The sequence below is a fragment of the Solanum pennellii genome, chromosome 3 (assembly GCF_001406875.1).
Source record: "Solanum pennellii chromosome 3, SPENNV200".
Taxonomy (NCBI): Eukaryota; Viridiplantae; Streptophyta; class Magnoliopsida; order Solanales; family Solanaceae; genus Solanum; species Solanum pennellii.
This window is the reverse complement of record NC_028639.1, coordinates 67,584,713-67,601,337: the sequence shown is the minus strand read 5'-3', so window position 1 is coordinate 67,601,337 and position 16,625 is coordinate 67,584,713. Positions and strand designations below refer to the sequence as shown.

Here is a 16,625-nt window from a genome sequence, read left to right as displayed (position 1 = left end):
CCGGGAATCCAGTGTGATAAGTGATGAGGGAAATTGAGAAGCATTGTTTGTGATTTTAGTGGTTGTTAATCAGCAAAAAATAGTACTAATTATTGCAAATACATTTGGGCCTATCGTCACATGGTGAAAGAACCAACCAATGATTTTTTTTTTGATTCAATATGTACTTGCCAAAGTTCACATGATCCAAAACATGTATTAGTAGCACAAGGACATTGAAAAATATGTATGATGTATCTTCTGCTTTTTCTGTTTTGATACTGGGGCTCATCTAGAGGTGAGATAGTTTATACTAGTTTATGTATTTTCAGTTCAGTTTATGCTTAACCATGATAAATTACACTAGTTTAGTGTAAATATCACTATCTGGATTAATTTGGAGTTTACATTAGAAATTGAACCAATAGAGTGTTGTACCTCACATCTAATCGAGAGCGTTGTAGTTTTCAATGAAGACTTATCAACACGAATCCAAATTGATAGGATCAAAGTGGGGTACAAGAAACTGATTGAGAAACCAAAAGACCATATTCTGAACATTCTGTATCGTAAACAGTTATAATTATATGTATTGTTTTAAAAGACACTGTCGAGACTCGCTTTGGGGTGGGGTTTTATCAAAACCCACCAAGACTTGCGTGTGAGGGCTTATTTCTGTAAGACTTACGTCCTAAGCGCTCGATTATACGTCTTAAGCACGCCTAACACTCGGGATTCGCCTAACAGATCTTATATAAATTATGTATTAAATTCTTTAATTAGCATTGTTGACCTTCATAGTTCTTGAATAAATGAATGACATTTAATAGTTTTTTAATCTATAGAATTAAGAAGATTGAGAGTAGTTCAATAACAAGTTGTAGTATCACATATTTACTGTTTGGTAACAATGTGAGGGTGATCATATATCGTGTAATATTTTTTTTTTAAAAATACATAGCAAAATTTTGCTTTTTCACTTATCATTGGTCTTCATGTTTTTGTTATTATGCCTCAAAATTATCATATTTTTTTTTTTGAAAGTAAAGTTTATTTTTATTCATGATGAAGTGATGTTTTTATTACAATGTAAGTTTTATTGATTATTTTCTTTTAAGGGGATAAAGTATGATAACAATATATATTTAGAAATAATGATTCTTTTATTATTAAAAAGTAAAGATAATTCGATTATTTAGACATATATAATCATGTTAGAAGTTTTATTTTTATGAGTTTCCTTGATCATGTTTGTAATTATTTCAAGCTATTGCTATATTTTTATAATTTTATGTTATTATATTATTATACTATATATTGTTAGTTAAAAATGTAATGACCCATAGTCATTTGTACATGCACAAATTTACACCAGTAATAATATTAAAGACACAAACAAAGAAAAGTACAATGACTCATAATTACAGGCCAAAAAGAAGTGTACAAATTGTGCATATGAAATATTAACTCAATGCATAGAGATATCATGAGTTTGTGGTGTACGGGTGAAAGTTTTTTACCCTTAAATATATTAGGAGCGCTATTCCGGAATGAAAAAATAAAATAAAATCAATGCATAGAGATACCAAATTTTTTAAGAAGGTTAGGCATATTACTGAGAATTGCTAAGGTGTTACTCATGTACTCCTTAGCTTTCTGCACTCGCGCTTTCACTTCTCCAAGCAACGGTGATCCCATTTCATCCAGTCCTTCTAGACACGTGTCTTGATCAGTCATCGCAGCACTTATCCATGTCTGCATATTCTTCACCTTCATCACCGTCAATGCACTCTCTCCGGTACCCACATTCAGCAACTCCGCCGATTGGTTCAGTTGACTCAGCGCATCATCGAATAAGCTAATGCAGTCCTTCAACGCCGACACGGTTCCTGGGTCATTGATCTTCGATATCAGCGTCTTTGGCAACGAAGAGATGTCTGTTAACTCTTTCACCGTCGCCTGAAGAGAGAAATTCAGGAATTGTTCCGGGTCGGGTTTTGTTGAGGTGCTGTTGAGGGAAGATATGGAGTCAAAGCATGACCCGGGATGCTGAGTCACTGCGCAGACGATTTTGAGCGAATCGGCTGAACTGGATGAAGGAGATGGTGTGCGGCCGTCGGAATCAGACGCGTGGATGAACGCGCCGACGAATGCGCAGATGAATAAAGTTAGGAAGAGGGTGAGAGAGACGGCGATGGTGAGACGACTCTTGTGGGCGGCTCTGGGATTGGAGTAAGAAGATGGATCTTCAGAAGGGTTGACTTTGCCATAGCCTTTTACTAAGTTGATTGATTCCATTGAAATGCAATTTGGATTTGAGAGCTTTTCTGCAAAAGCTGTAAGGCGAAGAACGACACGGTTTGAAGAGTTGATAAGAATTTGGGTAATGTTAACTGTTAGCACGTTCTACTCTTTTTTTCTTTCTTTCTTCATTTTATGAGTATTTAATTTAATTTAATTTAATTTGAACAATTTGGATATATTATTTAATATAATAATATAGATAAAATCTAAATTTGATTATTTCATGTGTATGTTAACCCAATAGTAAATATTAAAACTACTGAACACAAAATACATCAAAATTGAATAATAAGTTTATTGTCACCAAACACGTAAAAGAATACAAACCAAAAACAGCAAGAAAATAAACTGCACGCCGAAAATACACACTACTCCCACAAAATCCTGATCTGAGAAAAGTAAAGCGACGATACTTTTCCCCGAGCTTTGAAATGCATCTAAAGTGAAAAAATTAATTGATGGATTAAGCATCTCAGAGATGCTGTTCATATTCACCAGAATCATCAAGCAATTGTTCGCTTTTTTTGTGTTCAAACCCTTGTCTAACTCCAATGAATACAAGCATCTCGCAATTTTGGGCCTTTCAGTTTGGAGCCAGTCAAGCATTTCAGATCTCATAGTCATCGTTGCTCTGGAGTTTTTCTCTTCATGAATAGCCAAATAACTGTTCAATTGACTTAGTGATTTGTTGAAATACAGATAGTTGCAGTGACTTGTTGACTTATCGGTAGAGGAATCGGAGGATTTGAGTGAGTAACTGACTTTCTGGAGCTCGTTGATTACGGTATGAAGTGAGATGGAGAATACTTGCGATGAGTTGATTTTTGTTGATCCTAATTTTTTGTTTTTGTAGAGAGAATTTGACATGTAGTTAAAGCATGTCCGATAGTACGGAGTCTGCGAGCAAATGGATTTGATTGCCTTTTCTGGATTATTGGCAGGTAATTCAGATTCATAATCTCGCTTAATCATCGTTAAAACAGAGATGATGGCGACGATGATGAGAATGAAAAAGATGATTAAAGTAATGAACCACTTGGGCTGCTTTCTTCTTCTTGAGTTCGTTTGATCATTCAGATTTAGGCTAACTGATGCCTTAGAGATTTTGTTTACAGAATCTGAATCCATGGCAGAATTTGAATGGAAATGGAAATGGACTGTTTCTGGTAAAATGAAAATATTGTGTGAATAGGAAAAATGATAATGCTAAATTGTGAGAGGCTGAAGACTGGGTCAATTTTCTTCCATGACAAGTTTTTTCCACAAGTCAAGCAGAAACTCCATAGTTGACGGACTCTTTGAGAGCCAATTAGTGATTACTGATTAGTTAACGGACTTTGAGAGCAAGTATCTTTGAATGGATCAGGCGGATAGGTTCGAAAAATAAAAATATAATGCTTGAAATTTGAAAACTTCAAAAGTGAATTTTGAGCCGGTTGAAAATCTCAATACATAGAATATTTTAAAAACATTTTATATATACGGTGTAATTTTTAATCGAAAAAGTTCAGTGTACCCCTTGGCAACTATCCACTCCTGGACATTGTTTACCATAGTAATCCAGTTGTGAACATATTTTTACACAAGAAGTTGTTTTCTGCAATTTGCTAATTACCCAACCAAAATGGGAAAGCAAAATGGCGAGTTTTGTAGCAACCAAACACAACTAGATGGAGATCAATCAATATATTCGTAACAACAGGCAAAAAGGAAAAATCAAGAGCAAATACCCAAAGCAAAAGAGCCACACATTTAGGCCATATTCAAATTCCCAAAACAAAGAGCCTAATGCGGATCCAATTCTCGGGTAAAACAGATCGAAAATGTCGTCTTTTTTATGCAATATTTCTATGCTATTCATCATGTTTTGCTGGGCTGCGTAGCTTTTCTCTTTTATTTCCACCCTAACTGTCAACGGAATCTCCTCCAACAAATCAGTGCACCTCTGTACTTGATCCATGGCCTCGCCAATCCACCGCTGTAAATCCCAAACAACTTTATTAATCGCCAATATTTTCTCATCTGGATCGATACCCAAACTCATTTCCGATTCATTGAGTTGCTTCAGAGAGAATTTGACCATTCCTTGGCAATTCCTCAGTACCCCAATGCTCTTGGTGTCAATTATGTGTATTGCTTTTTCAAGTGAAGAAGCGACATTCTCAAGCTCGATTCGTGAAGCATAAAGTGAAAGGATGAAGATCCGAGATAGGTTAATTTTATCTCTGGAGGGGATCAGGGTATCTGAAAGTGCAGCAATGGAGTCAAAACATGAGTATGGATCATCGCTGATGAGATAACAGACGTTTCTAATAGCATCTGTTGGATTAAACAACAGTGATTTGGACTCTGTTTCTTGTTTAAGTATTATTGAAGCAGAGATAATTGCAGCAACTATGAGACTGAACAGAGTTACCAGACAGATTATCAATCGTAGTTTCCTTTTGGTTCTTGAAAAGGAGTTTTCATTTTGCAGAAGGCTTTCTATGTACTTTGTGCAAACTGATTCATCCATCTGCTCACTTCTTCCCACAGTTCTGAAAAAATATCGACGCTAAAATTCAAAGTTTGTTGCTAAGGTCAAAGCCAAGAAGATGCTAAGAAAGAAGAAACATCAATTTTTTATTCTTTAATTAATTAATTTTTTGATATTCAGAATAATTTGACTTCTTTCAATTTGGCTAAACTTATAAACTAATCAAATCAACTTAATTTCGATTTATCTATGAGTTTAGATGACCAAATTTCTTTTAGGAGGATTCCTAAACTGTTATCTCTAACACACAAATTTCGTGAAGGTTGTCCAAACTTTAGATAAAAATCTATGCACCTAAACCAAGCTACTACATCAAAGTTGTGCTTTTTAACATCTTACAGATTTTAAGCAGGACTTCATAAAAAAAATAAAAAATAAAATGCAGATACACAATATTTGAATTTGGGCACCATGTAACTTTTGTACAACATAACAAAATGGAAATCAATATATGCGTAACAGCAGGCAAAAAAGGAAAATCAAAAGCAAATACTCAAAGCAAAAGAGCCAAACAGTTCGCCCATAGTCATATTCCCAAGCAAAAGAGACTAATGCTGTTCCTATTCTGGGATAAAACAGGTCCAAAATCTCATCCATATTTTGCAATATTCCTCTGCTATTCTTCATCTTTTGAAGAGCTTCATAGCTTTTCCTTCTTATTTCCGCCCTAACCGTCTTCGATGGAATCTTCTCCAACAAATCATAGCATCCCTGTACTTGACCCATGGCCTCACCAATCCACAGCTGTAAATCCCAAACAACTTTATTAATCGCCAATGTTTTCTCAGCTGGGTCGATACCCAAACTCATTTCCGATTCATTAAGTTTCTTGAGAGAGAATTCAATCATTCCTTGGCAATTCCTCAATACCCCAACACTCTCAAGTTTAATCATGGCTACCTCTGAGATTGCCTTTTCAATTGAAGTAACGACATTCTCAAGCTCGATTCGTGAAGCATAAAGTGAAAGAATGAAGATCTGAGATGGGTTGATTTTATGGCGAGACGGGATTTGGGCAGAGTGAAGTGTAGCAATGGAGTCGAAGCATGAGTCTGGATCTCCGCTGATGAGATCACAGACTGATGTAATAGCGTTTGTTGGGAAAAACGACAATGAGTTGGACTCTGTTTGTTGTTTAAGTATTATTGAAGCACAAATAACAGCAACAATTATGGGAATGAAGAGAGCTAACAGACATATAATCAATTGCAGTTTCCTTTTGGTTCTTGAAGAGGATTTCTCATCTTTCAGGAGCTTTTCCTTGTTACTCATTTGATTCAGCAGTTTTTTGGAATACTTTTTAAAGCTAAATTTGGAAGTTATTTAAGACCCAAATAATTTTTATTGCCCAAGTCAAAGCCAACAAGTTGCTGAGAAGGAGAAGACGATATTCAACACATTATGTTCTTTTGTACATTATTTTGTTCACAATTCCAATTGTTTAGTACATTATTTTTTGAGTAGATAGTAAAACACACACCTAGCACTTTTTCTCGAGTTTCATACATAACTATATGTTATTCCCTTTATCTGCAGAACTATTGCTCTCTTTGTATTAAAATACATCAACTTATTATAACTTCAAATTTCTAAACACTTTTAAATAGTTTATCTCTAATCTTTTGTTATATTTGTCGCAGAACATAATTCCTAGTTGCTCGAATTTCTTTTAGGAGGATTCCTAGGCTATTGTCTGACATGTACTATATCATGTTGAAGATAGGTGTGAATATTATATAATCACGAGGAATAATATCTTAAGATCAGTTGCTAAATAAAAAATAAATTACATTAAAAAGATCTCATATTTTGTCGATCTCCCCTATAATAGTTATTTATAACTTGCATATGTATAATGTACATGAAGACAATGAAAATAAAAAAAAGTCCAGGGTATCTCTACTGAAAGTCAAATTTGTGGGAGGACAAAAAAGAGAAGAAAAGAAAATTGGGTCATTGACAGGAATAAATTTGTTCTGATGATTCAAGCTGTAAAAAAGAGTTGGTTCTCTCTCTTTTTTTTTTCTTTTCATACAGATAATAAAGATTAAGCTGTACATACATCGGGAAGAATCGAATTTGAAGGCTGAAACTCCTAATGATTAGAAGAAATGACAGTGCTGCTGATGTATTTACAGGAGTGTTAATTACAGTGACACTAATTACACCAATAAATAACCCTAAGATCAAGCAGAAAATTTACACTCACAAAAGCTAAGAGGAAAAGTAACAAAAAAAACCAAAATTTTAAACCAGAGCTCTTACTGTTTGTAAGCTCTCATAGCCAAGCTCCCCATCCAGGAAACATATGACACAAACGATCAGCATCAATAGCATCGTGTATGAGTTGTTGAACCTGTAAAAAAGGGGGCGCTTATTACCTCTTTACTTTCTCTATGCAAACATAAGTTGAAAGGGAATTATGCAGCTTAGAAGCACTGTACCGTGTCAGCCAATTCTGCAGTAGTCTTATCTATGCTAGTCATAGAACTGTACTTCCACTTGCCTGGACTAGTAATCTTTCAATATTATTAACTTTTCATCTCTAACTTATATTCGGGATAAGTTTAGTTTCATTACTCAAACCTTCTGTCTTCCAGAAAAATAGTGAAAATAAAGGAGTCCGATCTAAACACCTATAGCTATTGAGAAGAATCTGCTTATAAATTTCCCTTCTTTCTGACTGTTGAATACTCGTTTTAGAAATGCAAAAATCTTTTTCACAGCAGTAATTTTATAAGTTGTAGTCACTCAATAAGTTAGTCCTACTATGTGAGAGTTGAATTTTTTTTGTTTGTTATGCATTTCATTCTGGCTGACAGTTTGGACTATAATTATCTACTTTTTATTGTCTCATATTCTTATCATTCTTATTATTGTGTTTATTCATTTCTGAAAACAATACTTACAGACGAGAGAAAGCAACCGAAAGTAACTAGAGTTTCCTGACCCCAAAAGCACAACTTCTGAGAAGAGAGATAATCAAGTGTAGAGTACTTATTTGAACCTTACCAGTTTCAAAAAAGAAAAAGGAAGTGTAGAATACTTATTTGTGTAATTGGTAATGATCGATGCCCTCAAATTTTAATTAAACAAAGAGCAATAAGACATATCACTGACTACAAAAAATGAAATCAATAATCAGATCAATAATTTTAGTTAGGATAGAAACCTAGGAAATGTTTAATAGTGTGTAGTGTAGTGTGTGAACTGATGCATTGTTCCAGTTTAACAGTTACCTGTCCATGAACGCTTCTCATTTCACCTTCTTCATATCCATCTAACTTTTGTTTAACACGCATCAAGGCTCTAGCAGCATCCTTGTTCCCCTCATAGTCATCTTGTTGAGAGCCTTCCAAACTGGTTTCCAGATCATCATCAGTTTCCTATCAAGCAGAAAAAAAGTTCAATAAGTCTACATGAACGCGAAGATGAACTTTATTATACCTTCTACAGATATCAAGCAGTTCATATATACACATTTTAAGTTTTATTTGTAAACTGAGACACGGCTGCAGACTCTTCTAGTTATAAGCTAGAAGCAAATCCTTGTCTTACTATGTAGGAGTTAGATTTATTTGTTTGTTATGCACTTCATTCAAGGATTTGCTTCTAGCTTAAAACTAGTTACCATCTATAGACAATGGGTTTGTACAAAACTGAGCGTACTTTGGGACAGAACCGTATGAGATCATGACTTGCTCATACTCCTAACTATTCAATTAGTTTTACATCTCTGCCGAAGGCTATTGAAAGGGGTACTTTCTTCGGCATAGGGTTGTGAGGCTCGCCCCAAGAAAAAAAGAGCTATAAGGCCAAGAACAGAGCATGGATTCCACTGGCATGCACGCCACATACTCTGACAAATCACAAAATCTGTTCCAAACTAAAATTTTCAAATTAGAAGTGCTATCAAGGACTAACGTTAAATTTAAGCTTTAAGAAAGTTGATTTTTCCATAGATGAGCCTCGGGCCAAACTGAATACGAAAAGATAGCTCATATGAAGATTGTCCAAAACAATTTAGGGAGACAATAACCAATTCTCTTGTACCAATGTGAGTCTAACAGAAATCATGGGAGTTAATACAGAATATTCTTCACTCATATATTCTTTTCCCCTTCTCCTCTTGTCTTAGCAGCTGACATTTAGACATTTATTCATTGTAAGTGTACCGTGTCAAATTATCAATATCCGTTCTAACATAGCAAGACTCCAGGATTGATAAAATCCCATTCATTTAGGAATCACAGATAATGGCATTTCATCATTAAATGGTTTTACCTCTTTTACATTTGTGTTTTAAATGGACTTTTGACTTTCTTTTTTCTGAACGAACATGATGCTAAAATTGCAAGTGAACTTCAGAATAGGATAAAAGCCAATATCATTGACATACCTTCTGACGTTGCAAAGCCTTCAGAGGGGATAAAGCCCACTTGTATAAAGGGTCATGGATAAAGACCTGCAGGAAGACTATAAGTAAGATTGACAGACATAGTTTAAAACTCTAGGGGTTGTTTGGTATAGTGTATGAGAATAATGCTGAATAGAGTGCATTAGTTATGCTGAGATTAATTCTTATGCAGTGTTTGGTTTGGTGTTGTTAAAAAAAAATGAATTGCATAACTTCTATAAAAAATTGTTTTTGTTTACAAAAATATCCTCCATAGTCTTTAGCTTTGGGCCTTAAGATGGACTTGAGGGATAGTTACGTCACTAATCAATCTAATGCATGCATTGAAACCCTTCTGTATTACTAATATATGGAAATCCATAGTACTCGCAATACACACCTAAATACACAATATAGTGTATAACTAATGAATGCATTTTTTCGCTCTACCAAATGACCCCTTATGTGGTAGGAATAAGAATCTGAAGCTGTACCTCGATAATGGTTAGCAATGCTTCTTTGTTTGTCCTCATAACAGACAGGGTTTCCTCACAGCATCTTCTAAAAACCCCTTCCACCCCAGTTATGCCCATGCCATCTATTATGTCTCTACTCAGCCTGAAGGGTACCTGCAACAGAGTATTATGGATGATAATTAAGAGACAGTTTGAAGAAATTTAACAATAACATGATCTTAAGAGAAACAAAAAAGTGATACAGGAAATGTGAGAATAGGAGAGAAGTGATTAGGAATGCATGAAGAAAAGTAACTTGCACATAAGTTCTTTAGATACTCTATAACAAATCCATCCAATGTGAGACATTAATACATATTTACACATCTGATTTAACTTTTTTTTATGATTATATATTTATATGACCAACTTCATCTAAAAGAACAGAAGTACTCCAAATGGAAATAAACAAACCCTTTCAGGAGTTTTCAGCATAAGGCCCTGCTCAAATGCAACCCCAAGATCTATGTGAACAACTTCTGCAGTGGCTTGATCTACAAGGATATTCATGGAATGCCGATCTCCTAGCCCAACAATGTATCCAACCTGAGTGTAAAAGAATTATGAACATTCATACTTGTGAACAGTAACTTGTGATTACACCTTTTTTTTTGGTTTACTAGGAAATATTTAAAGAGAGAGTGCTGTTTCTGCAAGTTGCTAAATCACCATCGAACTCGCAGCCACACTTCTGGTATAAGCAAGCCTCTTTTGAAACCAGTCAGCTGGATGAAAAAATCTCTCCAAGAAAAAGTGATGCATAACAGGCCTGCAAGCAAATAAAATAAGATATATAGCTCAAACAACGTGAGTTCAAGATCTTGGAGGATTAGTAATACCTGAAGTTAACGCAGACTTCCTGGAAGGCCTTCCGCTTGTCACTTTCCTACACATAAAAGTGAAGATTCTTGAAAGCAAGTCATAAACAAGACTGCATACTGCATTTTCAGTAAGGAGATCTTATCTAAGGGAGTTCCCCATTGGAGGATCCAAATTTTCCACACAAGCATATTTTATCAAGAGGATGTTCTGATATGCATAACTACATCTTTGGTTGAGTTGGCAAGACTAACATGCTACATAGGCTAGTTTACTGGTGAATTCAATTGAATAAGAGAGAATCCTTTTACGCATTTGTTAACAAAATTACTTACCTTATCAAACAGATATCTATGAATCACTAGATTTGGTGGTTTATGTAGAACTCACTCTCATATAATATGTCCGGTCTTGTAATTAAGAATTTGCCTTCACACGAATTAGTATCCTCCTATTGCACCTATTGCACAACACTTAAATAAAACCTCACGTTCATTCATCATTATTTTCTTATAAGACCGAGCCTAAATATTTTAACCATCTAATCTCACCTCAACTTCAATTTTCTTATGCTAGCTGAATCTGCAGTGCATACATTCTGTCTTACTTACACTTAGCCTAAAACCCTTGCTCTCTAGAGTGCTTCTCTTCGGTTTATTTTCAGACAGTTCTATCAATTAACAAAATAGCATCTGGAATAGCATAAACCATAGAAACCCACCTTGTATATGATATTGATTAACCCCATACATATAACTAGACAAGTAAATGCTCGAAGCAGATCTCTACTGTTAAACCCACAAATAAAGTATGTTTACTATCATGAGTGGTTGTAAGGAGATATGTAAGTTGTCCTTTTGATTTGAGTTGGGAAATTTGATTGGATAACCTCTCCATACCTATTGATCTCTATCTACTACCAAAATTGTTGAGAATCGTCCTTAAGACACTAAACTTGATTTAAGTATTTATAGTTCCTGTCTCTCAATCATGCTGATGTATACATATTTTCTCCTCTCGCATTCCCACCTCCGGTACAAGATTATGGAGTCTACTAAAAGAGTCCAGCGCTGAAAAATCCTTACCCATGCCTATTGTTGCAAGAGAAGAGAAACTTGCCAAAACATTTAGCAATAACCAACATAGAAGATAATGTAGCACTTACCACAGTCATGTGTTGCCGGCATTTCATAAATGTCCAGTCTTCTGCTCCATAGCGTCCATGGGCACCTCCATCTCTAGTGCTGATATTTGAATATAAAAGGTTCAATAAGAAACTGAATCCATGAAATATACAGGTAAACAATAATGCAACAGCTAGTTCTACTAACCTGCCTATAAGATATTCACCGAGTGGAACAGTGCCATTCACCCATTCCAAAACACCCGCACTTGGAGTAAAAGGTACAACCTATCTCACAAACACGACGGATACATACATCTAAAATGAGTGGCCAGATGAAGAAATGTGGCTTAATGAACTGATTTGATTGTAAGTGCTGGAAATTTGCACAAGGTCATATAACAATTCATACTTACTGAAACATGTGGAATGCGGTAGCAAGTATATGATTGACAAAGTATCATAAGATCTTCAATCAATATTGATATAACTCCTAGGCAAGATAGACTTAAACAATCTACTCATTAACGTTAAAGGTGACAAAGTCAATCGTCAGATTTAGCAATAGAGAATAGTAAATATACTTGAAAGACTACCCTGGAGTAAAACAAGTGAAATTAGAGCATGGAGATTTTAAGAAGTTCGAGAGAGTAAGGTTAAATACTTTGGCAAGCACTCACTCGAAGGAACTTAAGTCGAGGAATTTTGCTTCCCGTTATAATTTACATCCTAACAAAAGGTGCTTTTACTCTTTTATAATGTACCTTGTAAGTGCGAATTCTCAGCCTTCTTTTCCAAGTGTCCCGATGATTCTGTAAGAAAGTATTAACTAAGCCAAAGAACTGTTCCATCACCTGAGTATTGAGTTCAAAACGTATATCAATACTCACAGAAAAAGAAAAATTAAAGCAGGGAATTTGCAATGCAGATGTAACATCTATTCAGCAATGTGTACAGAACAAATTACGAGCCGAAAGGAAAGGTGTGTCCATAGAAATGAAATAAACAAGAGGCCAACTAATAGATTTCACCAGCACCTGTAAGGCTCCTACTGATGGTAGAGATCCAACATGGCAATACTACATCAAGATATGAGGGAAGGACTGGAAATCACTGATGACAAGGGAATTAATGCTTCCACGGTTCCATCAACCAGCAAAAATATTCATAAGCCTTGCGCATTCATGCTGGTCCATGCTTCCAAATTTGACATACATGTACAGAAAAGAAATAACTATGTGGTATCTGACACTCCCCCCACTCTTCCATTATTCTCACAGAGATGTAAAGAAAAGAAATGACTTGTGGTATCTAAACCCCCCCCCCCACACACACACTCTTCCACAATTCTCACAGAGATGTAAAGAAAAGAAATAACTTTGTAGTATCTGACACTCCCACCACTCTTCCATAATGCTCACAGAGATGTAAAGAAAAGAAAAAAAGCAAATGTCATGCGTTTTTGTGCTAAATCTCAGTTTGTCCAAATATAGAAAATGTAAGAAAATATAGTTTAAACACGTACAGCATCTTGTCTCAGGTCATCATTGCCAGATTTCGCAAGTTGTCGGTATTTTTTGCCGTCGGAGCCGAAACATTCAACAACTTTTGGAGCATTTATACCATTCATTACACTACAAAGCACAATAGTTAGAACAGTGAAAACCTATGACAACTGTATCTGAATAGCCTGTTGTATTAAATTACATGTGGAGCACTAATACCATTCATTGCAGTCTGAAACAAAACAGTTGAGTATCAACAAAACTATAAGAAAAAATTTCTAGTTAGTAGCATGTATACTTTGTTACTTACGTCACAGAATCTGCCAATCCTTTAAAGTGTGGAAATGATCCTTCAGTGTATTGACAACTCGGGTCAATTGGTATATTGGCTGTTACCACAGGAACCTGAAAATACATTATACAAAGAGATTTTAGCTGTATCAGTCAACCTCCAACAAGAGCAAACCAAATTCAGAAGATTCTATAGCAAACACAACCAGTGTTGTTAAAGGCAAAAAGCATAAATTCTATCAAGGCTTTAAATGCAATTAAAAAGTGGGCTTTTAGTTTTAAAAGGAGCAACAACTAATTTATCTATACATACATATCATATCATATATTTATATAAAAGAGAACTCTAGGCCCACCTGCGTGGCACCACCACAAGCAAGAATCTCCTTTTAAATTTATTTATTTATATATTTATATAAAAGAGAACCCTAGGCCCGCCTACATGGCACCACCACAAGCAAGAATTTCCTTTTAAATTTATTTATTTCCAATACTAGCAATCGTCTTTCATAAAAAGATGATACTAAGATGTGACTTTTATGAAAAGTTGTGACTTTAATAAAGAGTTACAACTTTTATCAAAAGTTGGGACTTTTATGAAAAGTTGTGACTTTAATGAAGAGTTATAACTTTTATGAAAAGTTGTAACTTCTATAAAAAGTTGCGACTAAATGAAGAGTTGCGATCGAATGAAAAGTTGTGACTTTTCTAAAAGGTTGTGAACTTTTCGAAGGGTTGCAACTTTTTCAAATAATTGTAACCTTTCTGATAAGGCACTATTTACGCACAATAAATAGTTGTCCACACTACCCTTTGTTTTCTATAAATAGATGGACTTCCTCTCATTTTAAAATAACAAAAAGTCTAACGTTCTTCTTCTACTTTCACAAAATTAAATATTTGTGTACTATACTCCTGTTGAGTGACTTACTGACACCATTGTTTTTGTATCAATAAGTTGGTGGGTGAATAAAATTGTTCTATCATGAGAGGATGTAATTCTTTAAACCTATATATTGGAGGGGAATAATTTTCTTAAAGGGACATTGTGCATTCAGTTTATTAGATTTTTCCTTTCTATTTCATTATATTTTTACATATTCTAGTATATTCTTTTACACTTATTAATTTATGCTTATGATACTAATTGTTGTTTTTGAGTACATGTTTTGAACTCTGTTTTTATGTTTGTGCAAAGTCATTGTCTCTTGTTATATTGAACATATATGCATATAGTATGTATATTCATTATAAAGAAAATATTTCTTGTACTCGGTTCAAAGAACTTATGTTTTGATATTCGATATCAAATTTTATACTATATATAAGCTTGCATATTGTCTATTTTTACATAGATATGAAATTTCTCACTTATCAATTGAAGCAATTCATTATGCAAGTTCAAAAGTAATAATTGCTTTCGTGTTGAAGCATATTTTTTTTTCTAAATATGTTAACGATTTTTGAAATTTTCTCCTAAGACATATCACAACTGCATAATTTATGCAACTTAAATATTTCTTTATATTAATAAATGCCTTTGTATATATATATTCTTATTTTCTTCATTATTTTTGTTTTAATGTTGATTAAAGATTCAATGATTTATTATTTCGAGTACAAATCATTCATTAGAGGTTCCCGGCTTTTGATGCTCGGCCTTAACTTGTTAGCAATTTGGACACTTAGACACAAACTCCGCTATGTCCCTTTTTAAACTGTCCCCATCATAATGACAAATACTCAAATTCATGTTGGAATATTGCTAATATTTTTTAAGAACCTATTTTCCATTATTTTTAATGTATGGATATTAGTAAAAAGATTGATTGCAAATTCAGTGCAATTTTTATTTTTAACCGCGCTTCGCGCGGAGAAATTACCTACTATATATATATATATAATTGGAGAAACGGTAACAACTTCATTCATAACGATTTCCTAACAGTTCATATATCTTCTTGCTGACCATATTTATTGTTTTATGTAGCTCTATACAAAATAGAACTTAAGGGCAATGTGGTGCGCATCTTAACGCTTGCCTAAAGTGAAGCGCAACCTAAGTGAGGCGAAGCACCTAGTGAGCTTTAGGACTTAAAATGTGCCTCAAATGAGCGCATGACAATACAACACAACACGCCCCACCCCCTCCCTAAAGAGAGAAAATGTGTTCTTATAGTCCAATCCCTCACTTTTTAGCTAATAAAAGCATCAAGCTAGCCAACAGGAAGAAGTCAGTCGCACCAAATAAAGCCTGAAACCAACATGCATGTTGAAATTCCCTAGCTTCATCCATGAACTTTACTAATATAATTGAAGCAACAAATCTCAAAAGTCTTGATTCAATGGAATCATGTTAAAGAAAGAGACAAAACTGGACACATGCATAAGGTTAATATCTATTTTTGAAACGGAAGAGAATGAAGCAGGAAGGTAGAAGGTCCATGCAATACAATCTGAAAATGAATTATTCCTTGGATCAACTTCCTACAGATGATGAGCATGCAATGACAAATACGGTACAGATTTCAACTTGCTAAATACCATGTAAAGATAACAGATGGTCTAGTTACAATTACTCCCAGGCTGACAACCAGGATTACCAACTGGGCAGGCTGCTGCATCTTAAAAGAGAAGTCCTAAGACAATTATCATCCAAGACATTGCATGTCACTCATTGTGCAGTAACAGATAGTGGACACCAAGAACAGTAATATAGACTTCCGTTACAGCTTTAAATAAACAAAATTAACTTACAAGTTCAAGCTCTCGGATGCTGCGAATTTCCCTCGGAAGATTAACCTTTTTGTTAGTATCCTGCTCAAAAAATATAGTTGTTAGTTGCGAAATAACAAAAGATGCTGCAGTTCTACCAACTGTAAAGCCTGTTGAAGAAAGTCAACACTAACAAGATTGTCTAATTACAATATAAGTTACTATCATACAAATCCTTGCAGCTACCCCTTTCAATGAGAAAGATGGAATAAAGAAAAAAGAAGGATGGAACGAAGCAGATAAATATTCAGATAAAAAGAACACGAGGACAGCTGCTTACCTCCCTCTTTGTTTCTAGTTCAGCTAGTTTAATGTAGATCTCAACCATTTGTTTCATCTGTTTACCAAAGATATAACCACTTTATGGAGCACATGATATAAA

General features: G+C 34.6%; 4 protein-coding genes across 10 annotated transcripts in view; all 4 read right to left on the bottom strand.

Annotated features, from left to right (window-relative positions):
- Positions 1-1,344: 1,344 nt before the first annotated feature.
- On the bottom strand, positions 1,345-2,418 carry LOC107014414 (putative pectinesterase/pectinesterase inhibitor 26). Its single transcript, XM_015214314.2, has one exon. It carries the CDS (start codon positions 2,275-2,277, stop codon positions 1,549-1,551), a length of 729 nt encoding a protein of 242 aa, XP_015069800.1. The 5' UTR covers positions 2,278-2,418; the 3' UTR covers positions 1,345-1,548.
- Positions 2,419-2,543: 125 nt separating this feature from the next.
- LOC107014413 lies at positions 2,544-3,819 on the bottom strand. The gene has a single exon (XM_015214313.2). The coding sequence runs from the start codon at positions 3,409-3,411 to the stop codon at positions 2,584-2,586; it is 828 nt and encodes a 275-aa protein (XP_015069799.1). The 5' UTR covers positions 3,412-3,819; the 3' UTR covers positions 2,544-2,583.
- Positions 3,820-4,391: 572 nt separating this feature from the next.
- LOC107014410 (serine/threonine-protein kinase ATM) overlaps positions 4,392-16,625 on the bottom strand; it is a 56,034-nt gene continuing 43,800 nt past the window's right edge. For 4 of the 7 annotated variants that reach the window (XM_027915704.1, XM_027915705.1, XM_027915706.1 and 1 more), the window contains 14 exons: positions 16,524-16,580; positions 16,226-16,285; positions 13,488-13,582; positions 13,198-13,306; positions 12,437-12,526; positions 11,881-11,960; positions 11,715-11,793; positions 10,570-10,616; positions 10,400-10,499; positions 10,145-10,276; positions 9,710-9,844; positions 9,219-9,284; positions 8,059-8,205; positions 6,803-7,175 (listed from right to left, as the gene is read on the bottom strand). In XM_027915704.1, the coding sequence (XP_027771505.1) occupies positions 7,098-7,175; positions 8,059-8,205; positions 9,219-9,284; positions 9,710-9,844; positions 10,145-10,276; positions 10,400-10,499; positions 10,570-10,616; positions 11,715-11,793; positions 11,881-11,960; positions 12,437-12,526; positions 13,198-13,306; positions 13,488-13,582; positions 16,226-16,285; positions 16,524-16,580 (1,275 nt within the window). In that variant the 3' untranslated portion in view covers positions 6,803-7,097. Of the gene's footprint in view, positions 4,528-4,681; positions 4,821-5,428; positions 5,564-6,802; positions 7,176-8,058; positions 8,206-9,218; positions 9,285-9,709; positions 9,845-10,144; positions 10,277-10,399; positions 10,500-10,569; positions 10,617-11,714; positions 11,794-11,880; positions 11,961-12,436; positions 12,527-13,197; positions 13,307-13,487; positions 13,583-16,225; positions 16,286-16,523; positions 16,581-16,625 lie in introns of those variants that run through there. The other 3 variants (XR_001456229.2, XM_027915703.1, XM_015214305.2) reach the window with 3 other exon arrangements.
- Positions 5,155-6,660, bottom strand: LOC107014412 (pectinesterase 1-like). Its single transcript, XM_015214311.2, has one exon. The coding sequence runs from the start codon at positions 6,089-6,091 to the stop codon at positions 5,264-5,266; it is 828 nt and encodes a 275-aa protein (XP_015069797.1). The 5' UTR covers positions 6,092-6,660; the 3' UTR covers positions 5,155-5,263.

What these genes read in the sequence shown, in the direction of transcription:
- LOC107014414 (XM_015214314.2), bottom strand. Translation starts at nt 2,277, where the DNA reads ATGGAATCAATCAACTTAGTAAAAGGCTATGGCAAAGTCAACCCTTCT.
- LOC107014413 (XM_015214313.2), bottom strand. Translation starts at nt 3,411, where the DNA reads ATGGATTCAGATTCTGTAAACAAAATCTCTAAGGCATCAGTTAGCCTA.
- LOC107014412 (XM_015214311.2), bottom strand. Translation starts at nt 6,091, where the DNA reads ATGAGTAACAAGGAAAAGCTCCTGAAAGATGAGAAATCCTCTTCAAGA.